The 19,912-nt window shown below is 47.9% G+C and overlaps 1 protein-coding gene across 1 annotated transcript in view; it reads left to right on the forward strand.

The window, feature by feature from the left end:
- Positions 1-16,207: 16,207 nt before the first annotated feature.
- The window catches only part of CLIC4 (chloride intracellular channel 4), a 67,417-nt gene continuing 63,712 nt past the window's right edge, over positions 16,208-19,912 (forward strand). Inside the window, exon 1 of the mRNA XM_058553255.1 lies at positions 16,208-16,395. Within this exon, the coding sequence (XP_058409238.1) occupies positions 16,324-16,395 (72 nt within the window). The 5' untranslated portion in view covers positions 16,208-16,323. The remainder of the gene's footprint in view (positions 16,396-19,912) is intronic.

Below are 19,912 nucleotides of genomic sequence, written 5' to 3' on the forward strand. Positions count from 1 at the left end.
CTTAATGTTTACTGAATTTATGTTTTTCATGAAGCAAACACTGACTTAGTGCTTCTTATGTGCCAGGCGCTTTTCTGAGGGCTTTAGATATAAAGGCATTTACTCCTTGCAATCCTGGAAGGAGGGACTATTATTACCCCCAGTTTTTTTTACAAAGGAGGCAGAGTTCAAGTTAGGAGCTCTGAGATCCAAACCCAGGCTTTCCAGATTCAGCTTCATTTCCCCACCTTCTCTGACTCTGCCCGCTCTGTTCAGGGTGCACTGGGTGCCCATCCATCCATGGGCATCCATTACTCATCTCCTAGGATGGATTCTCCCATCCTTGGGGTGAGAAGCGGGGCTGTCTGTGGGATGCGGGGAGCTGAGCAACGGGCCCAGCCTCCAGGGGACAGCCTGCCAACACCTGCCATTCCGCCAAGTCCTAGAACAGCCTGGGCGCAGCTCACATCCTGCTGTTCTTCCGGATCCCGAGAGAAGAACAGGAAAGGCCGAGAAGTCTGGCTTCAGTGCTGACTCACTGGGAGGTGGGGCGAGCAGCCGGGTCAGGAAGGGCAAGGAGTGCATTCAATTCATCCTTCTTTTCTTGGACACTCACTGCAAGAGGGCTGGGCCCTGGAGCCAGAGGCCTGAATCCACCCGACCCAGAGCCTCAAGATGCTCAGAGGCTAGTGAGGGAGGACAATGTGTTAGATTAAAACCTGGGTCCTCACATTCCTCCGGGAAGATGAGGGTCTTCACACAGCCAAATACCCTGATGGCCACCTTGAGTGTAAAAGGAACGGCCCTCTCCCTGCCACAGCCTGGAGGCCTGGAGGGCCGCGGGGAGGCCTTGGATAAGGAAATAAGAGGAGACTTGAGACCTGAAAACAGGAGAAGGGGATGAGAGCAGAGAAAGGGAACCTGAAGAAAGAAGCAAGCTGTCTAGAGTCCAGAGGTTCCTAGGGTGGAAATGTTGGCTGGACATTTAAGAAGAAGGATATTTAAGATTCACATTTCCATTGTTCAGCTGTGGCTTCCCCCCACTGTCACCACTAACCTTCCAGACCGTCTGCCACGCCCCAGCCTTGCAGCAGTGCTAAATGGTGAGGGTGGGAAGAATGGGACGATGTTCCGGGAGTGGGGGTAGGGGTGTGGACAGCACACATGGGAGACTGGAGGCATCTGGAGAATTCAGTGGATGCAGCCCTGGAATGAGACGGGCTGCCCATAACCTGCGCTTCTCACCAGGTGGGCCCTGGGGGCTTGAGTCCTGGGGTTGAGACTGCAGACTTCAGAGCCAGGTTATGCGGGTCTGACACACTTGCTGCAAGTGTAACCTTAGGTTCTGTCATAGACTCTCTGGGCCTCGGTTTCATCTGTAAAGTAGGACTAATAACATAAAGACTAATACATTTTTTTCAGCACCTACTATGTGCTAGGCACTAAGTACTCTCCGTGGATTATCCTATTTTAATCCTTACTGCAACCCTAGGAAGGAGGTGCTATTTTCAGATCAGGAAACTGAGGCATAGAAAGTTTACACAAATTTACACAATAAGTAGCAGAGATGTGAAAACCCAGGAGGTCTCACTCCGGAAAATGTGCTATTAACCATGACACAGATCACACCTACCTATGAAGGCAGCTGTGAGTGTTAAATGAATTTATGCATGTAAGGCCCTCAGAACAGCGCCTGGCACGTAGTAAGTGCTCAATAAATTAAATGTGAGCTCTTATGCTGTGATCAGTGAAGATGTGAAAACCTGACTCAATTGGCTTAAACATTAAGGGAATTTATTATTTCACCAACAGGAAGTTCCAGGGCATTCCTGGCCCTAGGATTGATGGATTCAGTGGTTCAATGATGGCATAAGCTTTCTGTTTCCTGCTCTGCACTTTGGTTTCAGTCCAAGGGTAGCTGCCCTCATGGTGGCAAGATGGCTATCAGCAACACCCGGAGCATCATGCATCCTTACTGTTCCCTAGCAAGAGACGGAGGCTGTGGCCCTAAACCAGACATTTAAGGCCTTCCCTTTGGTCTGATTGGGCAAGCTGTGTCATGTGGCCATCCCTGGCAGCAAGACAATGCCAGGAGCTGATTGGCCTCGCCTTCTCTGGCTCTACCCCTGGAGCTGAGATGGGGCAAGCTTTCCCAGAATAGAGGGCTGGCAGGAGGAGGATTCTGTTGGGAAGTTGGAAGTGGTTTGTGGATGCATCTTTAAAGAACCAGTGACCCTTGTCAGCTGGAGGGCTTGGGGGGACCCCTGGGCTACACAAACAATTTCAACACAATGTGCTCATCCAATGTCTGGTGGTGCTGGACCAGAGGAGGAAGAGGTTTATTTGGATTGAGGGTGGAGGTGTGTTCGTGGGAAGATCCCTGGAGGCTTCGCCTCTGAATCCTGAAATATGAGAAAGATTTCCTCAGCCGGGAAAGCCTGGGAAGAGGGTCAGAGGGCACCACATGAGCAAAGACCTGAGGGCTTCGGGGAAGCTGGGGCTCGTGTGCAGAGTAGTCTGGGAGGAGGAGGGAGTGTGGAAACAGGGCCCTCAGAACACAGAACTCGCCCCTCCCCACCTCACCTCTGGGCTGAGAGGACCAGAATAATAATGGCTAACATTACTGAGCACTTCCTGTGTGCGTGTGCTTCACGGGCATTGAATCCTCATGACCGCTCTATTAGGAAGTCCTCCTACTATCCCATTTCACAGACAGGGAAAGTGAGACACAGAGAGATTAAGGAATTTGCCTAAGGTCACACAGCTGGCAAGGGCAGAGCGAGGCTACAAGTCCAGGCAGTGTGACCCCAAAGCCAGAGCTTTCAACAAGCCCTGTGCCCCCCTCACCAAGCCCCCATCCCATCAGAGGGAGGGCAGCAGGGAGGACAGAGAGAAGCCCCATCAGGCCAGAGCATCATTCCATGAGTCACCGCAGCTGGTGGTGGCCGCAGCAGGGGACCTGCGGTAGCAGACAAAGGCGGGAAGCCGGGTTTTGTCTCTGGTGGTCAGAGAGAGGGGCCCCCCCCTCAGGCCTGAGAGACAGGGAGAAGGTGGGGGAACTGATGCATAAAGAGGATCTAAACCAGGAGACCTTGCTTCAGAGGACTTGAGTTCTCCACAGCTCCGGTTCCTCATTTGAAGTGATAACAATTCTCATTATTTCAAATATCATGCCATTAGGAGGGGGCAGATGGAACGGGGTAAAGAAAGCGAAGCTGCTTTTTGCCATGTCATTCAAAGTTTATTTGTTTTCCTTATTAAAGCAGAAATCCTGGGTTGAAAATGTTAGCAGTGATTGCCTTTGCAGCCTGGCTTTTTGTTCTGCTTTTCAGTTTTTTTCCCAATGTTCTCTACAACGAACATAGTTTACTTTTTAACGGACTCCCCCCTCAGAAGAGAAGAATATTAAAATTCATTATTAAAATTCTTTCATGGGCTATAGCTACATAAACCTATGCATATATGCATAGAATGTCTTTGGAAGGCAACCCAGGAAAAGGATTAAATGCACAGCCTGGGGGAGGGAAAATGAGAGACTGAGTGGGGGGGAGGGGGTGTTTTTGTGCTGTAGGCTCCATGGGACTGCTTGAATTATATTTGTTTATCCTGCCATATGCTTGCACAACCTCGCAAAAAAGTTTTGTTTTTTGTTTTTTGTGAGTCAAGGAGAACAACCAGACCCAAGCCCCAAATCCCCACTCGTCCCACGGTTGCCATCCTCAGGATCCATATCTGGGCTCCCCGCTTCCATTCTCTGTTCTGGCTCTCTAAGAGACACCCTTTTGGAGAGACCCTGGTGCGACTGGAAGGCTGACTTGCCCAGGGAGCCTCCCAGCCAAGTGGCTGTTTCCACCAACGATGTGGGCGCCGGGCAGCTCAGGGAGCAAAACTGCAAAGATGCCCCTCTGCCTGCCCCACTTGGCACCCCCTCCCCCCAAAGTCTTCACATGAATAAGATTTCTTCCCACTCAACTTGGAGGGGCCCGGGGGGGGGGGGGAGGCAGCTGCTCTGCACTGGCTCCTCACTGTACCCCCACACCAAGGAGAAAGGCCACATTTCTCAGGGCAGGAAGAGGTCCTCCCTGACTGACCCCTGCCCTCCAGTCCAGCTGCAGCCTCTCCGCTCCCCGATCTCAGACTGATGGCTGGGCGCCAAAAAGGCCTACTTTTTCTTACATCAGGCCCATGTACAAGCTGTTCCCTTTACCTTAACAGTCCTTCTCCTCCATCTGCCCAGCTAATATCTATTTATCATGCAAACCTCATCTTAGATGGGCCCTCCTCCAGGAAGCCCTCTTTGATCAGTCCTGGCAGGGGCCCTCCTCTAGGCTCTCGTAACACACTACAACTCCTTAGTGCAGAATTCTAGCTGTGTCACTTTTACACTGACTATGTAACTCTGGGCTAATTACCTAACCTCTCTGTACCTCAGTTTCCTCATTTGTAAAACAGTGCTTAGCTCAGAGTTGTTGTAAAGATTACGTGACTTAATACAGACAAAATGCTCAAAACAGTGCCTGGTACCTCGTAAACATTTGATAATTCTTGTTCTTATCACGCAATATTTGGAATTGCATGTGTATCTGTCTCCCCCACTAGGCTGTTGTGAGCTTCTTAAACACTGAGGCTGGGTCGTGTCATCCTGATGCTCACTCACAGCCTGGCACATATTTAAAAATTCTTGTTAAATAAATGAAATAGTCTATTCAAATCAATGACCATGTCTTGAGCATTTGCAAAGCATGTGTAGTATCTAACACTCCGTGCCAGACACTGAGCTGCTGAGTACCTTCTACACAGTATTTCGTCTAATCCTTGTGACGAGAGTTTGAGCTAGGTACTTGTGGTATCCCCCATTTCACAGATGGGTCAACTTTCTATCCCCTTACTCTGTTTTATTTCTTCATCGTAGCACATCGCCTCCTGACGTGTTATGCATTTATGTGTCTGACTCCCCACTAGAACAGCAATTCTGTGAGAGCAGAGATTCTACTTGGCGTTCTATTTGTGGTGATCGCGGGGCCTAGAACAGTGTCTGGCACTGTGTATATCTGTGTTAAACACCTTCGCCTCTCCTCCACCCCAGGCTAAGACGCCCCCTCTCTGCTTTCATAGCCCGTGGGAATTATATGTACTTCCCCTAACCCAGCAGTCGTCAGGCTTCGTTGATATGGCTTCTTAAATTTGTGGTTTTCTTGGCCAGTCGGCGAACTCTGGGAGGGCAGGGCCTGTGGTTAATAATGAGAATAACAACGAACATTTGTTGAGTATTTAGCATGCGCCAGCTCTTTACCTGTGGTAGCCCATTCAGTAGTGTCGAGGAGCCTATGAAGTAGCATGTTGTCCCCACTTTCCAGAGGAGGAAACTGAGGCTCGTGGAGGGGAAGAGGCTTGCTCCAGGTGGGGTGACTGGCAAGTCACTTGCTGGCAGTGCCTGACCCAGGCAGTCTGAATTTAGCATTGGGGTCCTTAACCACTGCACACGTTGTCTCTTCAGAAAAGACCACAGTCATTTGAACCACAAACTGACTGAGGAGCACTTGACAAGTGTCTTTTGAACACCCCTGACAAGCAGGAAACAAAAAAGGTGGCTGCCGGTTCCACTGATTCCCAGACACAATGGGGGTGGACCAAAGTCTCTGCGGAGGGAAGAACCATGCGGGACTTTTTGGAAAGAGCCTACAGAGCTTCCTCCTCACTCTCCAATGTGAGGCCCAGCGGCTCAGAGTCCCTTGCCTTGGCACTTTGGAAAGACCAGTGGGTGAGCCAGTACCCTCCATGTTTCCGAGCTGGCCTGCCTGGGAGGCCCAGCCCTGACGGCCAGACTTGCAGCCCCAGTGATGATGACCTAAGATGGCTGAGTGTCCTCCTGGCTCTTAGCAAAAGGGAAACCAACCAACACACAGAAAGTCTCTCAAAAGAGAGAAGTCAGAGAATAAGTTGTGCCATCTCAGTCACTTAATGAGGGGACAAAAAAAAGTCCCTGGATTTCAGTTAGGAATCCAGCTTTTCCTCCCTCTGGACCCCTGTCACGTTTATTTTCATTTAAAATAATTTCAAACTAATAGAAAAGTTGCAAGAATAATACAAAGAGTTCTTAAATACACTTTACCTAGATTCACCAATTTTTTGCATTTTGCCACGTTTATTTTCTGTCTTAGATATATAGATATTAGAAATTGATCAATAGTTAGATAGATGAATAGATAGATAGATAGATAAATCTATATCCACATATAATTATGGAATATAGATTACGGTTTCTGGACCTTTTGAGAGAAGATTGCAGACATCAGACCCCTTTACCCTTTCACACTTCAGAATGTATTTCCGAAGAACGAGGATGTCATTTTCCATAACCACAGTACAGCTATGACATTCAGGAAATCTAACATTGATCCAATACCTTAATCTACTATCCATAGTCCAATGCTGTCAATTGACCCAGTGATGTTCTTTACAGCATTCTTTTCCCTTTAGTACCAGATTCAGTCCAAGATCATTCATTTTACTCTCCTCTAATCTGGAACAGCCACCTGCCTTTCTTTGCCTTTCATGACACTGACATTTTGAAGAATATAGACCAGTTATTTGATAGAATCTTGCTCCATTTGGGCATGTCTGATGTCGCCTAATAATTAGATTCAGGTTGCACATTCTCAGCTGGAATATTACAAAATTGATGTTGTTTGCTTCTCAGGGAATCACTTCCCGAAGCCCCCGAGGTCTGTCTGCCTGGAGCGGGTGATGTTCATTTTCATCACCCGGTTAAGAGGTGGTCTGGTTTCTCCACTGTATAAGTTACAATTTTCCCCCTTGCAAGTAATAAGCCATCTCTGGGGACACTTCAAGGTCATGTAAATATCCTGTTCCTGCCGATTCTTGTAGTGTTTGTTTCTGATCAGCAGGAAGAGGTCCCCGGCCCCCTTTCGCCTCCTTTGTCCTTGTCATCCTCCCCCACCCCCAGGGACTGGGATGGGGCCTCTCCTAGCGTCCTATATCAGCTTTATGTGAGGCTTGGACGTGCTCACGCACCTTGGGAGCCCTGCTGGGTGAATCCAGGGACTCGAGTGCCTGCCTTGACAGGGTGGATCCAGCTGTTGAAGGGTATGGGCAAGTTCAGGGGAAGAAAGGACTCCTTCCAGAGCCTCACCTGAAAACTAAGAGGTGAACCAGATGGAAAAAGAAAGCGAGTGTTGGGCTCAACCCTCATGGGCCGTGTGGGTTGTCTGGCCATGTCTGTGATCAGCTCAGGCAAGGCTGTTTTTCTTCTGTCAGGGACTGTGCCCTATGTGCACACAGTGTCCATACAAAGACTGGCGGTCCTGTTCCAAATATGGACATTGCACTAGGAAGCGTAGCTCAATGTGAGGAATTAGTGACTGTTTCATACAGGAAACAAACAGAAAAACAAAGCAAGCCCACACCCCTGTGTATCACCAAGCCACCAACAAGCGAGGGAGGTGGACCACCAGGGCGGGGGATGCAGCTGGGAAAACATCGACCTGCTCTTTTCCCTCTCCCCTGCTTGCAGGGTCTCCTCTGGCTGCTAAGACTTGGCACAGCTCGGAGCTGGGAACTCGTTCATTCTTTTGAAGCCTGAGGGACACTTCTCAGCTCTGAAAAAATACAGTTGCTTGCTTGAATTGCAAATAGTTTAACGCCCCCTCCGCTACCTAGCTGTGTTCTAAATGACGAATTGTTCAGGCCTCAAAGTACCAAATAAATGAACTGTGAAAGCCCAAGGATGAAGAAGAAATGTCTTTACTCAAATTAAACTTTATGTCTGGAAAGGATTGTCGATTTTTGCTCTGATGTTGCAAGAAAGCAGCTGGGAGGTGGACTACCCACCCCTGGGATTCTCCTGGGGCAACGGCTGGCTGTCCCTGCACCTTTAGGCAGTAGGAAATGGGCACCTCACCTGACCTAGGGCCACCAGCTCTGGTGGGGTCTCTCTATGTTGAAGGTCATATCCATAGTCTTAGGTCAAAGGGGCAAAAGGCAGAGCGGGCATCTGGGGGAGGACTGCTGAAGGAGGGCACTGCCCAGAGGGTGGTTACGGGCAATGGGACGGGAGCAGGACACTACAGTAAAGTGCACTATCTGGAGTCAGAATAGACTTGGGTTCAAACCCCAGCTCCGCCGCTTACTTACCAGCTATCTGACTTGGGCAAGTGATTTAATCTCTCTAAGCCGCAATTTCCACCCCTGCCAAATGGGGAACAATAATAATACTCAACTTGAGTTATAGGTATTAAACGAGAGTGTATATACAATGTACTCAATCAGGTACATATTAAGTGCTCAATGCATCTCTAATAATAGTGTAAGCAATAATAATAATAGTAGTGATGAGGCTGATGGTCATTATTATTATTTCTGAGCCTCCAGGCTGCTCTGTTAGGCTTGGCTGGGCAGTTGGAGCTGGGGTAGAGGTGGAAGGAGGGATGTGGGCCAAGGGAGCAGTGAGTGGCACTGAGCTGAGGCCACCAGGCACAGAATGCCATCGTCCTGGTGGCCAACTCCACTATTTCCTACTCCCGTCAGTAGCTCCATTCTCAGAAAACTTCAACAGCATTTTTAATGATTGTGTATTATTTCATTATATAGATGACTTATGTCTTGGTTAAGCAAACAATCGTGTTTAACAGCTGCAGAATATTCCAATGATTGGATGGATCATGTTTTGATAGGTAAGCAAAGTGGTGTGTTAGAATCAGAACTGACTTTGAAGACAGAGATCTTCAATCATTTAGTCAACATTTCTTGAGCGTCAACTTTCAGCCAGGCCCTGTGCCATGTGCCAGTCATACGAGGGTAAAGAAGATAGATGTGGACCTGCCCCACGATGCTCATGGTCTAGAGGGGGAGACAGGCACATAGCTGGACCTGAGTTTAACCCCCGGGCTGTGTGATCTTAAACAAGTCACTTCCCCGAGCCATAGTTTCCTCGTATGTGGAAGCTCAATGTGGAGTGTTACAAGCACAGCATTCAGCCAACAAACATTGGTTCTCTCTTCTAATGATTAGTACTTTTAAATATCTATATTTTTTATTCTTTTGCCTTAGTGGATAATATAGCTATGGATATCCTCCTAAATGTCATCTTTTTCTTTTGGGAACGGGTTATTTATCATCGTGGAATGATTTCTGTTATCCAGCTAAGAAGGTTTTCTAAACCCTCTGCTATGCTTCTATGTCCACCAGGCAGACAAGTGGACAGTAGCCACTGAATTGGTGGCAGGAGGTCTCAGCAAACACGTCGCCAGACCTTTGTCTAGATAAGGTTTCTTATCTGCCTCTACTGTTCCTCCACCTCACCAACACCGCCTCAGTGCCTTTGCACTTGCTGTCCTCTCTGCTTAGAGCACCGTTTGCTCAGATATCCTCCCCACTTCTTCAGGTCTTTACTCAAATGTCATCTTATCAGAGAGGCTGTTCCTACTGCCTGCTCCCAACAACCCTCTCCATTCCCTCTCTCTGCTTTATTCTTCTTCATAGCTCTTGTTACCTCCTGACATAGGCATATTGGCCTGGGTATTGGTTAACTGTCTGTCTTCCCAAATAGAATGTAAGCTTTGTGAAAGCCAAGGTGCTGTCTGTCCTGGGCCTGGCACAGTGCTTAGCACATAGTAGGCCCTCAATAAAGATTTGTGGCATGAGTGAATAAAGAGATCAAATGAGACTGCTCACAATACTTAAGGTATTTGCTAGTGTCTGGAACAGTAAGAAGCTGTTCAAATGGAAGAGAGAATAATAATAATTGAGAACTTAATGTAGTACCTTATTTGGGTGGTAGGACATTGCAGATCTTGGCTGGGGTGTCTTGAGTGGGGATCAGGGTGGAGGAGGAATTATTTCCTCCCTGCCAAGCTGCAGCAAGAGGCTAATGGCCTCCATGGGGATCCAATCCAATTATGGCCCTGGCTCCAAGTCAACTCGGGTTCCCTTCCTGGCTGCAGCAGCTTCCAAGCGACAAAATGAAACCTGTAACTTTCCCAAGACAAGACGGTCTCCAGGCGAGCGGGCACAAAGGAGCTGAGGGTAGGGTTTCTGCTCCCAGGGGAACAGATCTGCATAGCACCCAAATGGTTTTAATACAGAGTGCGTGTGTGTGTGTGTGTCAGAGAGAGAGAGAAGCCAGGCAGAGGCCGGGTCACCATTGTCAAGACCAGTCCTTGCAGGGAAACAGCTGGATGCCGTGGAAGGGAGTCAGATGCAAAGCAAGAAGACGTGAATTCCTACTTCTGCTCCCACCCAGCTGTGTGACAGGGCAGGACACCAAGATGGCAGGGAAAGTGAGCCCTGCTCAGGGTCACACGGCTTCCTACTGCAGAAATGGAAAGGCGACTGTCCACAAGTTTAGGTTTAATTGAGCTCAGAACGACCTTTCAATTGTTTTTTCTTTTTTAAGCCAATTTTTGGATAGGTAACACATACCCATAGGATAAAATTTTAAAGTTTCGAAGAAACCAGTATATAGTAAACAAATGCACACCTTTGTCCCCGGTGACCTGGTTCCCCTCTCTAGGGGTAAACACTGTTACCAGTTTCTTGTGAATCCTTCCAGAGAGAAATGCATATGTGATATACGGTTATGAAAAGATGATTACAGGCATGCAGAGATGGTACACAAGTATCACATTAAATTTTAGATTAATATAGAAACATCTAATATCATAATGATTTTGAGTCTCCTTATCCAAGAATAGATTATGCCTCTCCATTTATCCAAGCATTTTCAAAGTTTTTGTGAATACATATATTCTCTCACACATATATGTTTCTCAGAAGCATTAACGTTTTTTCAAATGTAACTCGCACATATGATTAAGATGCTTTCCCATTTCTCAGATATTTTTATATTTTTGGTTGCTTTTAATAAATGAGATATTTTCTTCCATTACAATTTCTAACTGGTGGGGCTTTGAATATGGGAAGGCACTGCTTTCTGAAAAAATATTGACTTTATATCTAGTCATTTTCATGAAGTTTCTTATTGTTGGTAATAGATTTCCAGTTGTTTTTCTTTGGAACTAATGTTGAAGACAGCCAACCCAGTAGATCCTGTGCCCACAGATGCTATGTTAATAAACTCTTTTTGATGGGAATAATGACTTCTCACATCTGTGCAAACTTTCCCTTTTCTCCCTGACTCAGCATAAGCCTCTAATATAGACATTATTCCCAGACTTGACAGAAGAAGAAACTGAGGCTCAGTAAAGTGAAATGATTTGCCTAGTGAGTGGCAGAGTCAGAATTTGAACTGAGGCCTGTTATGCAAAATCTTTTGACATCAGGACCCTCAGGCAAAGGAGAGAATGAGTTGGGGAGGGGTTTGTGCAGAAGAAGCAGAAGGTGACATTCTTCGAATGCCTACACTGTGCCACAAATTTTTTGTACCATCTTTTTTAACCCTTATAAGAACTCTTCAAGGCCAGCATAATGAGCAGAGGGCTGGCCAGGGCAGGGGCACCAAGGGCAAAGAGAACTGGGTTTGATTATTGGTTCTGCCTCTTACCAGCTGCGTGACCCTAGGCAAACTGCTTAACTTCTCTGAGTCTCAGTTTTCTCTGCTGTATCTTTGTTACAAATGGTATCTGGATGGTCCTCCTGTCAATGAAGGCCCATCTGCTGGGGCCTTTGGCCAGGAAGAACATCTCAGTCCTTGAACCCACACACTAGAACTCTGTTCCTAGGGCCTAGAAAAGCTGAACTGAAATGCGTCTCTAGCTCCGGTGTTTGTTGAGTGGCTTTGCTTCCTCCAGGGGAGCCTGGATCTACAGGGAGGCTGGAAAGGTTGGTGCATCTGTGGACGCAGCATTCAGGTTAAACTTTAGCCAAAATTATGGCTAAGGCACAATTAGCAGGATTTTATAGGACTGAATTCAAAGCTGTGTTGGGATTTTCTGTAGCTAGGTCAAATGACATCACAAAGATAAGTGAGCACCTATTATATGTGCAGTGAGAGAAACAACGATATGAAACATAGGAGAAGGGAGATTAAAAGGCAACGTTTGAAATTTATTCATTCTTTCACTCAATCTTTATCGAGTGAATTATTGAATTATTACTATCTTATTATGTGCCAGGCACTGAGTCAGGCATAGGAGAGCATAAATAAGAACTAATGTTTATTGAGCACTTATTGTATGCAAGGCAGTGTAAGTGCTTTATATTTGTTAACCTGTTTAATCTCCACAATGACCCTATGAGGTAGGTATTGTAATGATCATCATTTTATATGAGGAAACCAAGATGGAGGGAGGGTAACTTGCTCAAAATCACACAGCTGGGAAGTTAAATATTTTGCTCCAGTAAAGATGGATATGACAAGGTTCCTTGTGCTCCAAGAGTCTCCCAGGGTACCAAGGGAGAAGAAGACACTGATATGAATAGTAATAATAGTTAACATTTATTAAATGCTTTACGTGGGTTATCTCATTTAATCCTCAGAGTGACTTTATGAGTTAGGTTCTGTTATATTCTGTCATAGCAATGAGGAAACTTGCTTGAGTTAAGTAACTTGCCCAACTGGGATGCAAAATCAGGCAGTTGCTAGGGAAGCCCACATTGGTAACTGCAACAGCATCCTGATCTCCTTGATGGGTGATGTAGAATCCGGACCAATGCACTGGCGCAAGGAAGCTCCCTGAAGCAAGGGGATATTTGCATTGGGCCTTGAAGGATGGGTAGGAGCCTACCTTTTCCCACACTCACTTAGTATACAGTGTAGTGAAGAGACAGCTGCCGGTTCGAATCCACCATCTTCCCAGCTGAATGACTTGTGTTTATTTTCTCTGACCCTCAGTTTCCTTGTTAAATGGGGACAATGACAACTATTCCTCTGAAATGCCAAGGGGAATAAATGTAATTGGATACGAAAATACCCAGCTGGATGTCTGGCATGCAGCGTGGGAGCTCAGTGGTTGTGATTATGGACACAAGGGTAGAATACAAACAGCTAGTCCCCATAGAGCACTTACCACGTGCCAGACACAATTCCAAGCACTTAACACAGATTTACTTCTCAACGATCCTATTAAATAGGTACTATTTTTAGACCCATTTTACAGAGGCGAAACTGCAGCACAGAGAGGTTAAGTAAGTTATCCTGAGCTAGCAAACGACAGAGGCAGGGGACTGGAACCCAGGCAGTCTGGCCCCAGCGTCCATGGACATAGCATTTCACTCGACTGCCTAAATTGCACAAAGTGAGTTGAGACAGTCAGCCAGCAGCACCACAGAATCAGGAGCGGGAGGAGGAAAGTGTGTCATCAGGGGAGGCTTTCTGGAGGCGCCATCTTGTCCTTTGGAACACCTGACTTCTTGTGAAGTGGCAATCATGTAACAAACACAAACCACCTGGCTTCTCAAACTGGGTGAGCAGGACCGTCCACAGGGTATGTCAGGAAATCCCGGTGTAAACGTGGCCCACTCCCTCATCCCGTAAGTTTTCACTGTGAACCATGAGCTGGGCTATGAGCTGGGAATATTAGCCATGAACAAAATCCCCACCCTCTGGGAGTTTATGTTCTAGTGGGGGGAGACAGACAATATGCAAATAAATACGTAAAATATATGGCAGAGGGTGATAAGTGTTATGGAGAGAAGTAAAGTGGAGGGTGGAATGAGACAGAACATCTTGCAGTGTTGAATAGGATGGTATTTGGGGAGATCTCTCTGAGAAGGTGGCATTTGAGCAAAGAACAGGAGGCAAGGCAGTGGGAGTTCCAGGCAGTCTGGGGGAAGAATGTTCCACAGAGGGACAAGAGCAAGTGCAAAGGCCCTGAGGCAAGAGTGTGTTTGGCACATACAAGGAATAGCAAGGAGGCCAAAGGGGAGAGTGGTAAGAAATGGTCAGAAGGGTGTTGGCGGGGAGGGAGAAGAACACATCTCCTCCTATCTTCAAGATTTGTGTGTTATGGAAACAAACATGAGTATAGAATGCAAAATATGCATGCATTTCCAAGTTGGAAGTTGGAAGACGAGACTTGAATGCAATGTGTTAATGGAGCCTCCCTTGCATAAACATCCCGCTACTTTCCCTCTCTCCCCCTCCGCAGACTGCAGACCAGCTCTGCCCATCCAGGTGAGACACATGGGGGTTCAAGTTGGGAAAAACAGGTGCGAGTGACTGTGACCAGGTTTCAAGCACAGGCTCTGGGGCTGAGCCTCCGAGATCATCACTACCTCAGGGCTCTGTGGAGGAGAGTGCCACCGCGTCCTCCCAGTTAAGATCTGAGTTTGGTCAATGAGGCCTCAAGAACCCTGGTCTGCTCCTCTTTCCAGCCTTGGCCATCTCCATATCCTGGTGTTGTGAGGCCACTATGGGGCCTGCTACAGACACTCACCACAGGGAATATTCCTTGATTCAAACTGAATTTGATAAACCCTCAGGCACACCTCGGAAAACAGGACCACCTTGAAATATTCCTTTGCCTCAGGGCCAGACTGGAGCCTGCTTTGAGGATCCATTTGATCGTTTTAGGCTTGGATCTGCTTTGAACCGGTTCACCATTTTGGTTCCTTTTCAGGGAGGGTGGAGGTGGGAGCTGGAAGGGAACTTTGGTACAGCTCGCGATTCTGTGAAAAACTAACACTGGGTTCAGCTCAGAGTCCAGCCAGGCACTTCAATTCGTTTTTGGTTCAAGTCCGCATCTAGGGGGCAGCCTCCCGGTGTTTATTTCTTTTCAACAAAGTGGTCAGGGAGACGGTTGATTATGATGCCATCGTAGCCTGCAGGGGTGAAGGGGACAGTACAAGGCCCAACGCAGTGATAACAGCCATCACTGAGCAGGACACGTGGTAAGGCAGGGACCTGTAATAGCCCCTTCCCCCAACTTCTAGATAATGAAACTAGGCTTAGGGGTTTAGGGACCTGGCAGTTTCACAACTTAGAGCATGTGCTCCTAAGCTCTGGGGTACACTGCCTCTTTAACAGTGTCCCTACAAGAATATTTGAGCAACTTGCTATGGTCTGGGAGAGGCAGAAGCTGCAAGTCTCACTGTATTTTCATGTATACTTTTAATTTGTTCAAACATTTTGATAGATGCAATGCACTAAGGATGTGGGGACAAACCTCCTATTTTTGGCCTTCCTGGGACTCACCATTCAACCTGTCCCAAGAAGTGGGGAGGAGTAGCCGTGTCAAGTGTTACAGAAAGTCAGTAGAGGGAACAAATATCTGTTTCCAGAGGTGGTGACAATTGCCCAGGCATTCCACAGTGGCAAACCTGGACCAGGTGCTCACCAGGTGCCTGGCTCAAAGTATCACAGCCGTCTGTCCTCAGGGGCTTAAAACCCAGTGCAGATTTTCCGGTTTGAGGACCACCTACATCAAAATTGTCCTGGTGCTTGTTACAATGTGAATTTCTCCCTTCCCCAGAAGAATCAGAGAATTGGATAAAGCAGGTCGGGGTGTAGCACTCAGGTGATTTTGATGCGCACTCAAGTTCGCCAGGTGAATAGGGGAAAGAAATGGGTCCAAGCAGTAAGAACAGCATGGACAACAGCCGGGGAGTCCTTCGTAGCCTTCAGGCACCGGGGTTGCAGTTCAAGACTGTAGGCTCTGGGAGGAGAGGGCTCCTGTCCGTCCTGTGCATCACCGGGGGCCTGGAACACAGTAGGGCCTCATAAATACTTGGTAATACGCTGGCTCCCAAAATAGAAATGACCGGAGAGTCAAAGGGAAAAATGGAGTCAGAGGAGGAAAAAAAAAGTTGTTTCTAAGGCGATGAAAACTTTCCGAAAAGTTGTCCTGGAAAAGGCAGCTCTGCCTGACCGAGGGAGTTGGGGAGGTGGCCGCTACGGGAAAGGGCGATGAGCCTGGGGATAGGGCAGGAGACGCCTTCCCGCCTCCCTAGGCCGGCCGAAGGCATGAGGTCACCAGGCACAGCGCCAGCAACAGCTGCGAGGACGCGCCCGCGCGGCGGCGGGAGGCGGTGTCAGGCTCCGACCCCGGGGAATTTCCCTCCCGCCCCCAGGGGGCGTGGCTCGGAGTCCCGCCCCACGCCCGCCCGAGCCCGAGCCTCGTACCGCCCCATCGAGGCCACGCCCCAAGCGTGGGTCACGCCCCCTGAGCCGCCTTGAGGCGCCCGAGCGGCCCGTTCTCCTCCCCCGCCCGAGGCCCCGCCCCCGGCCCCGCCCCGCGGCTTCAAGCGGCCCGGGCTGCGGCCGCCTCCGAGTCGCGCGCGGGGCGTGGGTCGGCGCTGAGGAGCCGCGGCGGAGGCGAGCTCGACGCCGGGACCGTCCAGCGAGGCGCCGCGCGGCGGGAGCCCGCAGCCAGAGCAGCCCCGGAGCAGAAGCAGCCGCCGCCGTCCGCGGAGCCCGCCGAGCCGGCCATGGCGTTGTCGACGCCGCTGAACGGGCTGAAGGAGGAGGACAAAGAGCCCATCATCGAGCTCTTCGTCAAGGTGAGCGCTCGCCGCCGCCCGCCCCGCCGAGCCCCCGCGCCCCCTCGGCCCCGCGCCGGCCCATTGTCTCCGGCCCGCTCGCGCCTTCCCGCCGCCGGGCCCGTCGAGGGAGCCGGGTGGGACGGGACCGCAGCAGGCCAGCGCCCGGGGCGGCGGGCGCGGACGCCAGACGGTCCTGCCCCGGGGGGACGGGTGGGTCCTGTCACCCCCTCCCCGCCCGGGCGCGCGGCCCCGACCCCACCCCAGTCCTCCCAGTCCACCCCACCCGGGAGCCGCAGCCCCGGGCCCGTCGGGAGACGGGGGACTCAACTTCTTTGAACGCTTTCCGCAAGAACGTTTTGCTCCCCGCTGGTATGAAACTGCAACTTTAATCTTCGATGCAATCTTAAAAAAATTGAAAAAAAAGAGCAGACATTCCTGGGCCTCCGGGAAAGACCGAGATTCCCAACTTGGGTTTTCCTGTCGTAGGTATTTTACCACCATCTGGTTTTCTTGTTTCTCAGACGCCGAGCGTTTTGTATGATGCAACGTTTTGGCTGCTCCCCTCGGTGTGGCTGCCTCGGGAAGATTGTGCCTTTGTGTTTAGAAAGAAAAACTGACGAGGGAAAGAATTCATAACTCGCTTGGGCTATAAAGGGTTGATTTTCCCCTCTGCTCTCTTCGGTTTTTATATCCAGGCACTACCTTATTTGCTTTCAGATACTACCCTATTCCTTTCCTTTTTTGTTTAATATTTTTCATTTTAGCGAAGGAGAGAGTGGAAGTTATGAACATCTGGATCCAGCTGCCTCCCTCAAAACTTTAAAATCCTTGAGATTCTCTTCATCACTTACTCAAGCAGGCTTATCTGAATTGGAAAGTTAACAGTAATCTAGAACAATTGTGTTCCGCTTTTCCTCAGTTTTTGTTTTCAAGAAGGGAAGACGTTGAAGGGTGTGTCTGAGAGATGGAGAGAAGAAACGATCTGCAAGTGACTGAAACAATGCCTGTTTTAGGATTTTCTTTCAGTTATCAGTTTTGGAAACGTTTTGGTCCAGGGAACTGAAACAGCAGACAGGTCTAGAACCCCCGGAATATCTTCAGAGAGTCTCAGTTACTTTGGGTGGCAGATATAGTACTTTGGGGTTCAGGGAATGTAGGAAGGAACCTGAAGTAAGAGAAAGGAGTGGGAGGCAGCGAGGAGAGGGGAGAAGGGTGGGTCAGAGATCAGTGTTCAAAAATTTTACTGAGCTAGGAATAGGAAGGGATTTCCATAAACTCAAAAACGGTGTATCTACTAAAAATCTAAAAAAACATGATACTTAATGGTGAAACTTCAGAAGTAGCATTAAATTTAGAATCAGATAAGGATACTGTCAGTAATGGTTTCTTTTCAGCATTGTACTGGAGCTCCTAGCCAATACAACAAGACAAGAAAAAGAAATGAAGTATATGAATTAGAGAGGAAGAGGTCAATGCTTAATGCTCTGCTTACTGTTAACTTAACCCTTCAATTAGAAGGAGAGGAGTGTGGCGCATTGTTTCCCAAATTAGAGTCACTTGCGTACCCTTTCCCAGTTTCCATGTTTGTGTTGGATCAGTATTATTATTTATGAAGTGCAACTTGCTTTTCTAAAAACATAGCTTAGCCCTAAGCAATAACACCTGTGAAACTATGGATTAGGTATGGTGATTATATTTCTTATGTGTATAACTATTAAGGTAAAAAATGTTTGTGAACCACCTAAAAGCATCCTGCCTACTTCTAGTTGTAAGCCTTTCTCACGGGGCTTGGTAGCAGAGAACCAGGGTTCAAGTCACAGTTTTTGCTCACTGGGTGAGTTACCCTGGGCAAGTTGTTTTCCCTTTCTGGGACTTGTTTGCGTCGTTTGTGAAATGAGGTGAAAATTTTTCTTCTGGCCTGTGATTCAATATAGGCAAAGCTTTTTACTGATATAAGGAGAATAGTTGTTTCAAAGGGGAAACAAGGGCCAGGTTAATTGCGGTAAAGAGTATTCTTGATTTTTTTCTCAAAAACCTATGTGTGGAAAATGCAAATGGGGGAAAATACCCTTGTAAATATAGTTATTTTGAAAGCAGTGAGGGGGCAGAGGCCGTGGTTGTCCAGTGTGGTGTGTTAAACTGTTAATTATTCTGACAAGAGGTATCTGTTTGTAGGAGAAAACTATTATGTACACTTAAAGCACATGGGTGGAAAAGGATATTGAGCCCACCTGTTTAGGTAGCTTGAAATTTAAGAGAAATAGGCTAGGATCTTCCCAGCTAGTGTGACTAGACTCAAGCGACATTTCCTTACTTGTGAGTCTTGTTTTCAGAGTTGTCTGCCCATGGGCCCAGTGACTCCCCCTCACCTGTGTAACAGCAGTTCTCCATTTTTGTTTGTTTGTTTACCAACACCCAGAGGATAGGACACCTTCACAATAGTAAAGAGGCTTACAAAGGCAGTCGTCTTCGACAGTGAGGATGCCCTCTTCCCCTACCCTGCAGAACCTGGTAGGTGTACATTTTCTGATATACCAGCCCTAGTTGGGAACCACCGACCGGTAGGGTGAAGTTCAAACCCTTTAGCAAGGGCATAAGGTCTCTTATCTGACTGCTTGCTGCCTGGGTTCTAATCCAGTTTGTCCACTTACTAATTGTGTCACCCAAGACACATTACTTAAACCTTTCTGTGCCTCATCTGCACAGTTAGGGTATTAATAGACCAACCTCATGGGATTAAATTAATTAATATATGTAGCATGTAATAAGCTTAGAACAGTGTGTAGTACACGGTAAGTGAATAAATGCTAGTTGTGTGTCATTTTGTGTGTACATATTAATATGCAGATTTCCCTACTAGATAGACAATAAGTTCCTTGAGGGTAAAGTCTATATATTGTTCTGAGAGCCTGGAACATAGAGGGTACCAAATGGTTTAAATGAGGTTGTTTCCTTCTTTCTGAGCATTTTGCTGTCAATATATGTCTGCCCTGCTTTGGAATTGGGAACTACTCACTTAGATCCTGGTGGTCTGAGTCTCAAACCTTGGTCCTTGGTTCGACTTTGCCTAGCCTCTGGCCTCCAAAACCCCAGGTGGTTTTATCTACCCACCTTTTTTTCCATGCTCCACTATTTAGTACCTCTGGTCTTTTCATGTATCTACCTTATTTTCCACCAATATTTCTTCTTGGTTACGTTCAGAATTTGGAAACCAAGATTTTGTCTTGGGTAAAAGTAAATATTTGGGGCCGGCCCGGTGGCGCAAGCGGTTAAGTGCGCGCGCTCCGCTGCGGCGGCCCGGGGTTCGCTGGTTCGGATCCCGGGCGCGCACCGACGCACTGCTTGGTAAGCCATGCTGTGGCGGCGTCCCATATAAAGTGGAGGAAGATGGGCACCGATGTTAGCCCAGGGCCGTCTTCCTCAGCAAAAAAAAAAAAAAAAAGAGGAGGATTGGCGGATGTTAGCGCAGGGCTGATCTCCTCACAAAAAAAAAAAAAAAAAAAAAAAAAAAAAAAAAAAAAAAGTAAATATTAAC

Source organism: Diceros bicornis, chromosome 13 (assembly GCF_020826845.1).
Source record: "Diceros bicornis minor isolate mBicDic1 chromosome 13, mDicBic1.mat.cur, whole genome shotgun sequence".
Taxonomy (NCBI): domain Eukaryota; kingdom Metazoa; phylum Chordata; class Mammalia; order Perissodactyla; family Rhinocerotidae; genus Diceros; species Diceros bicornis.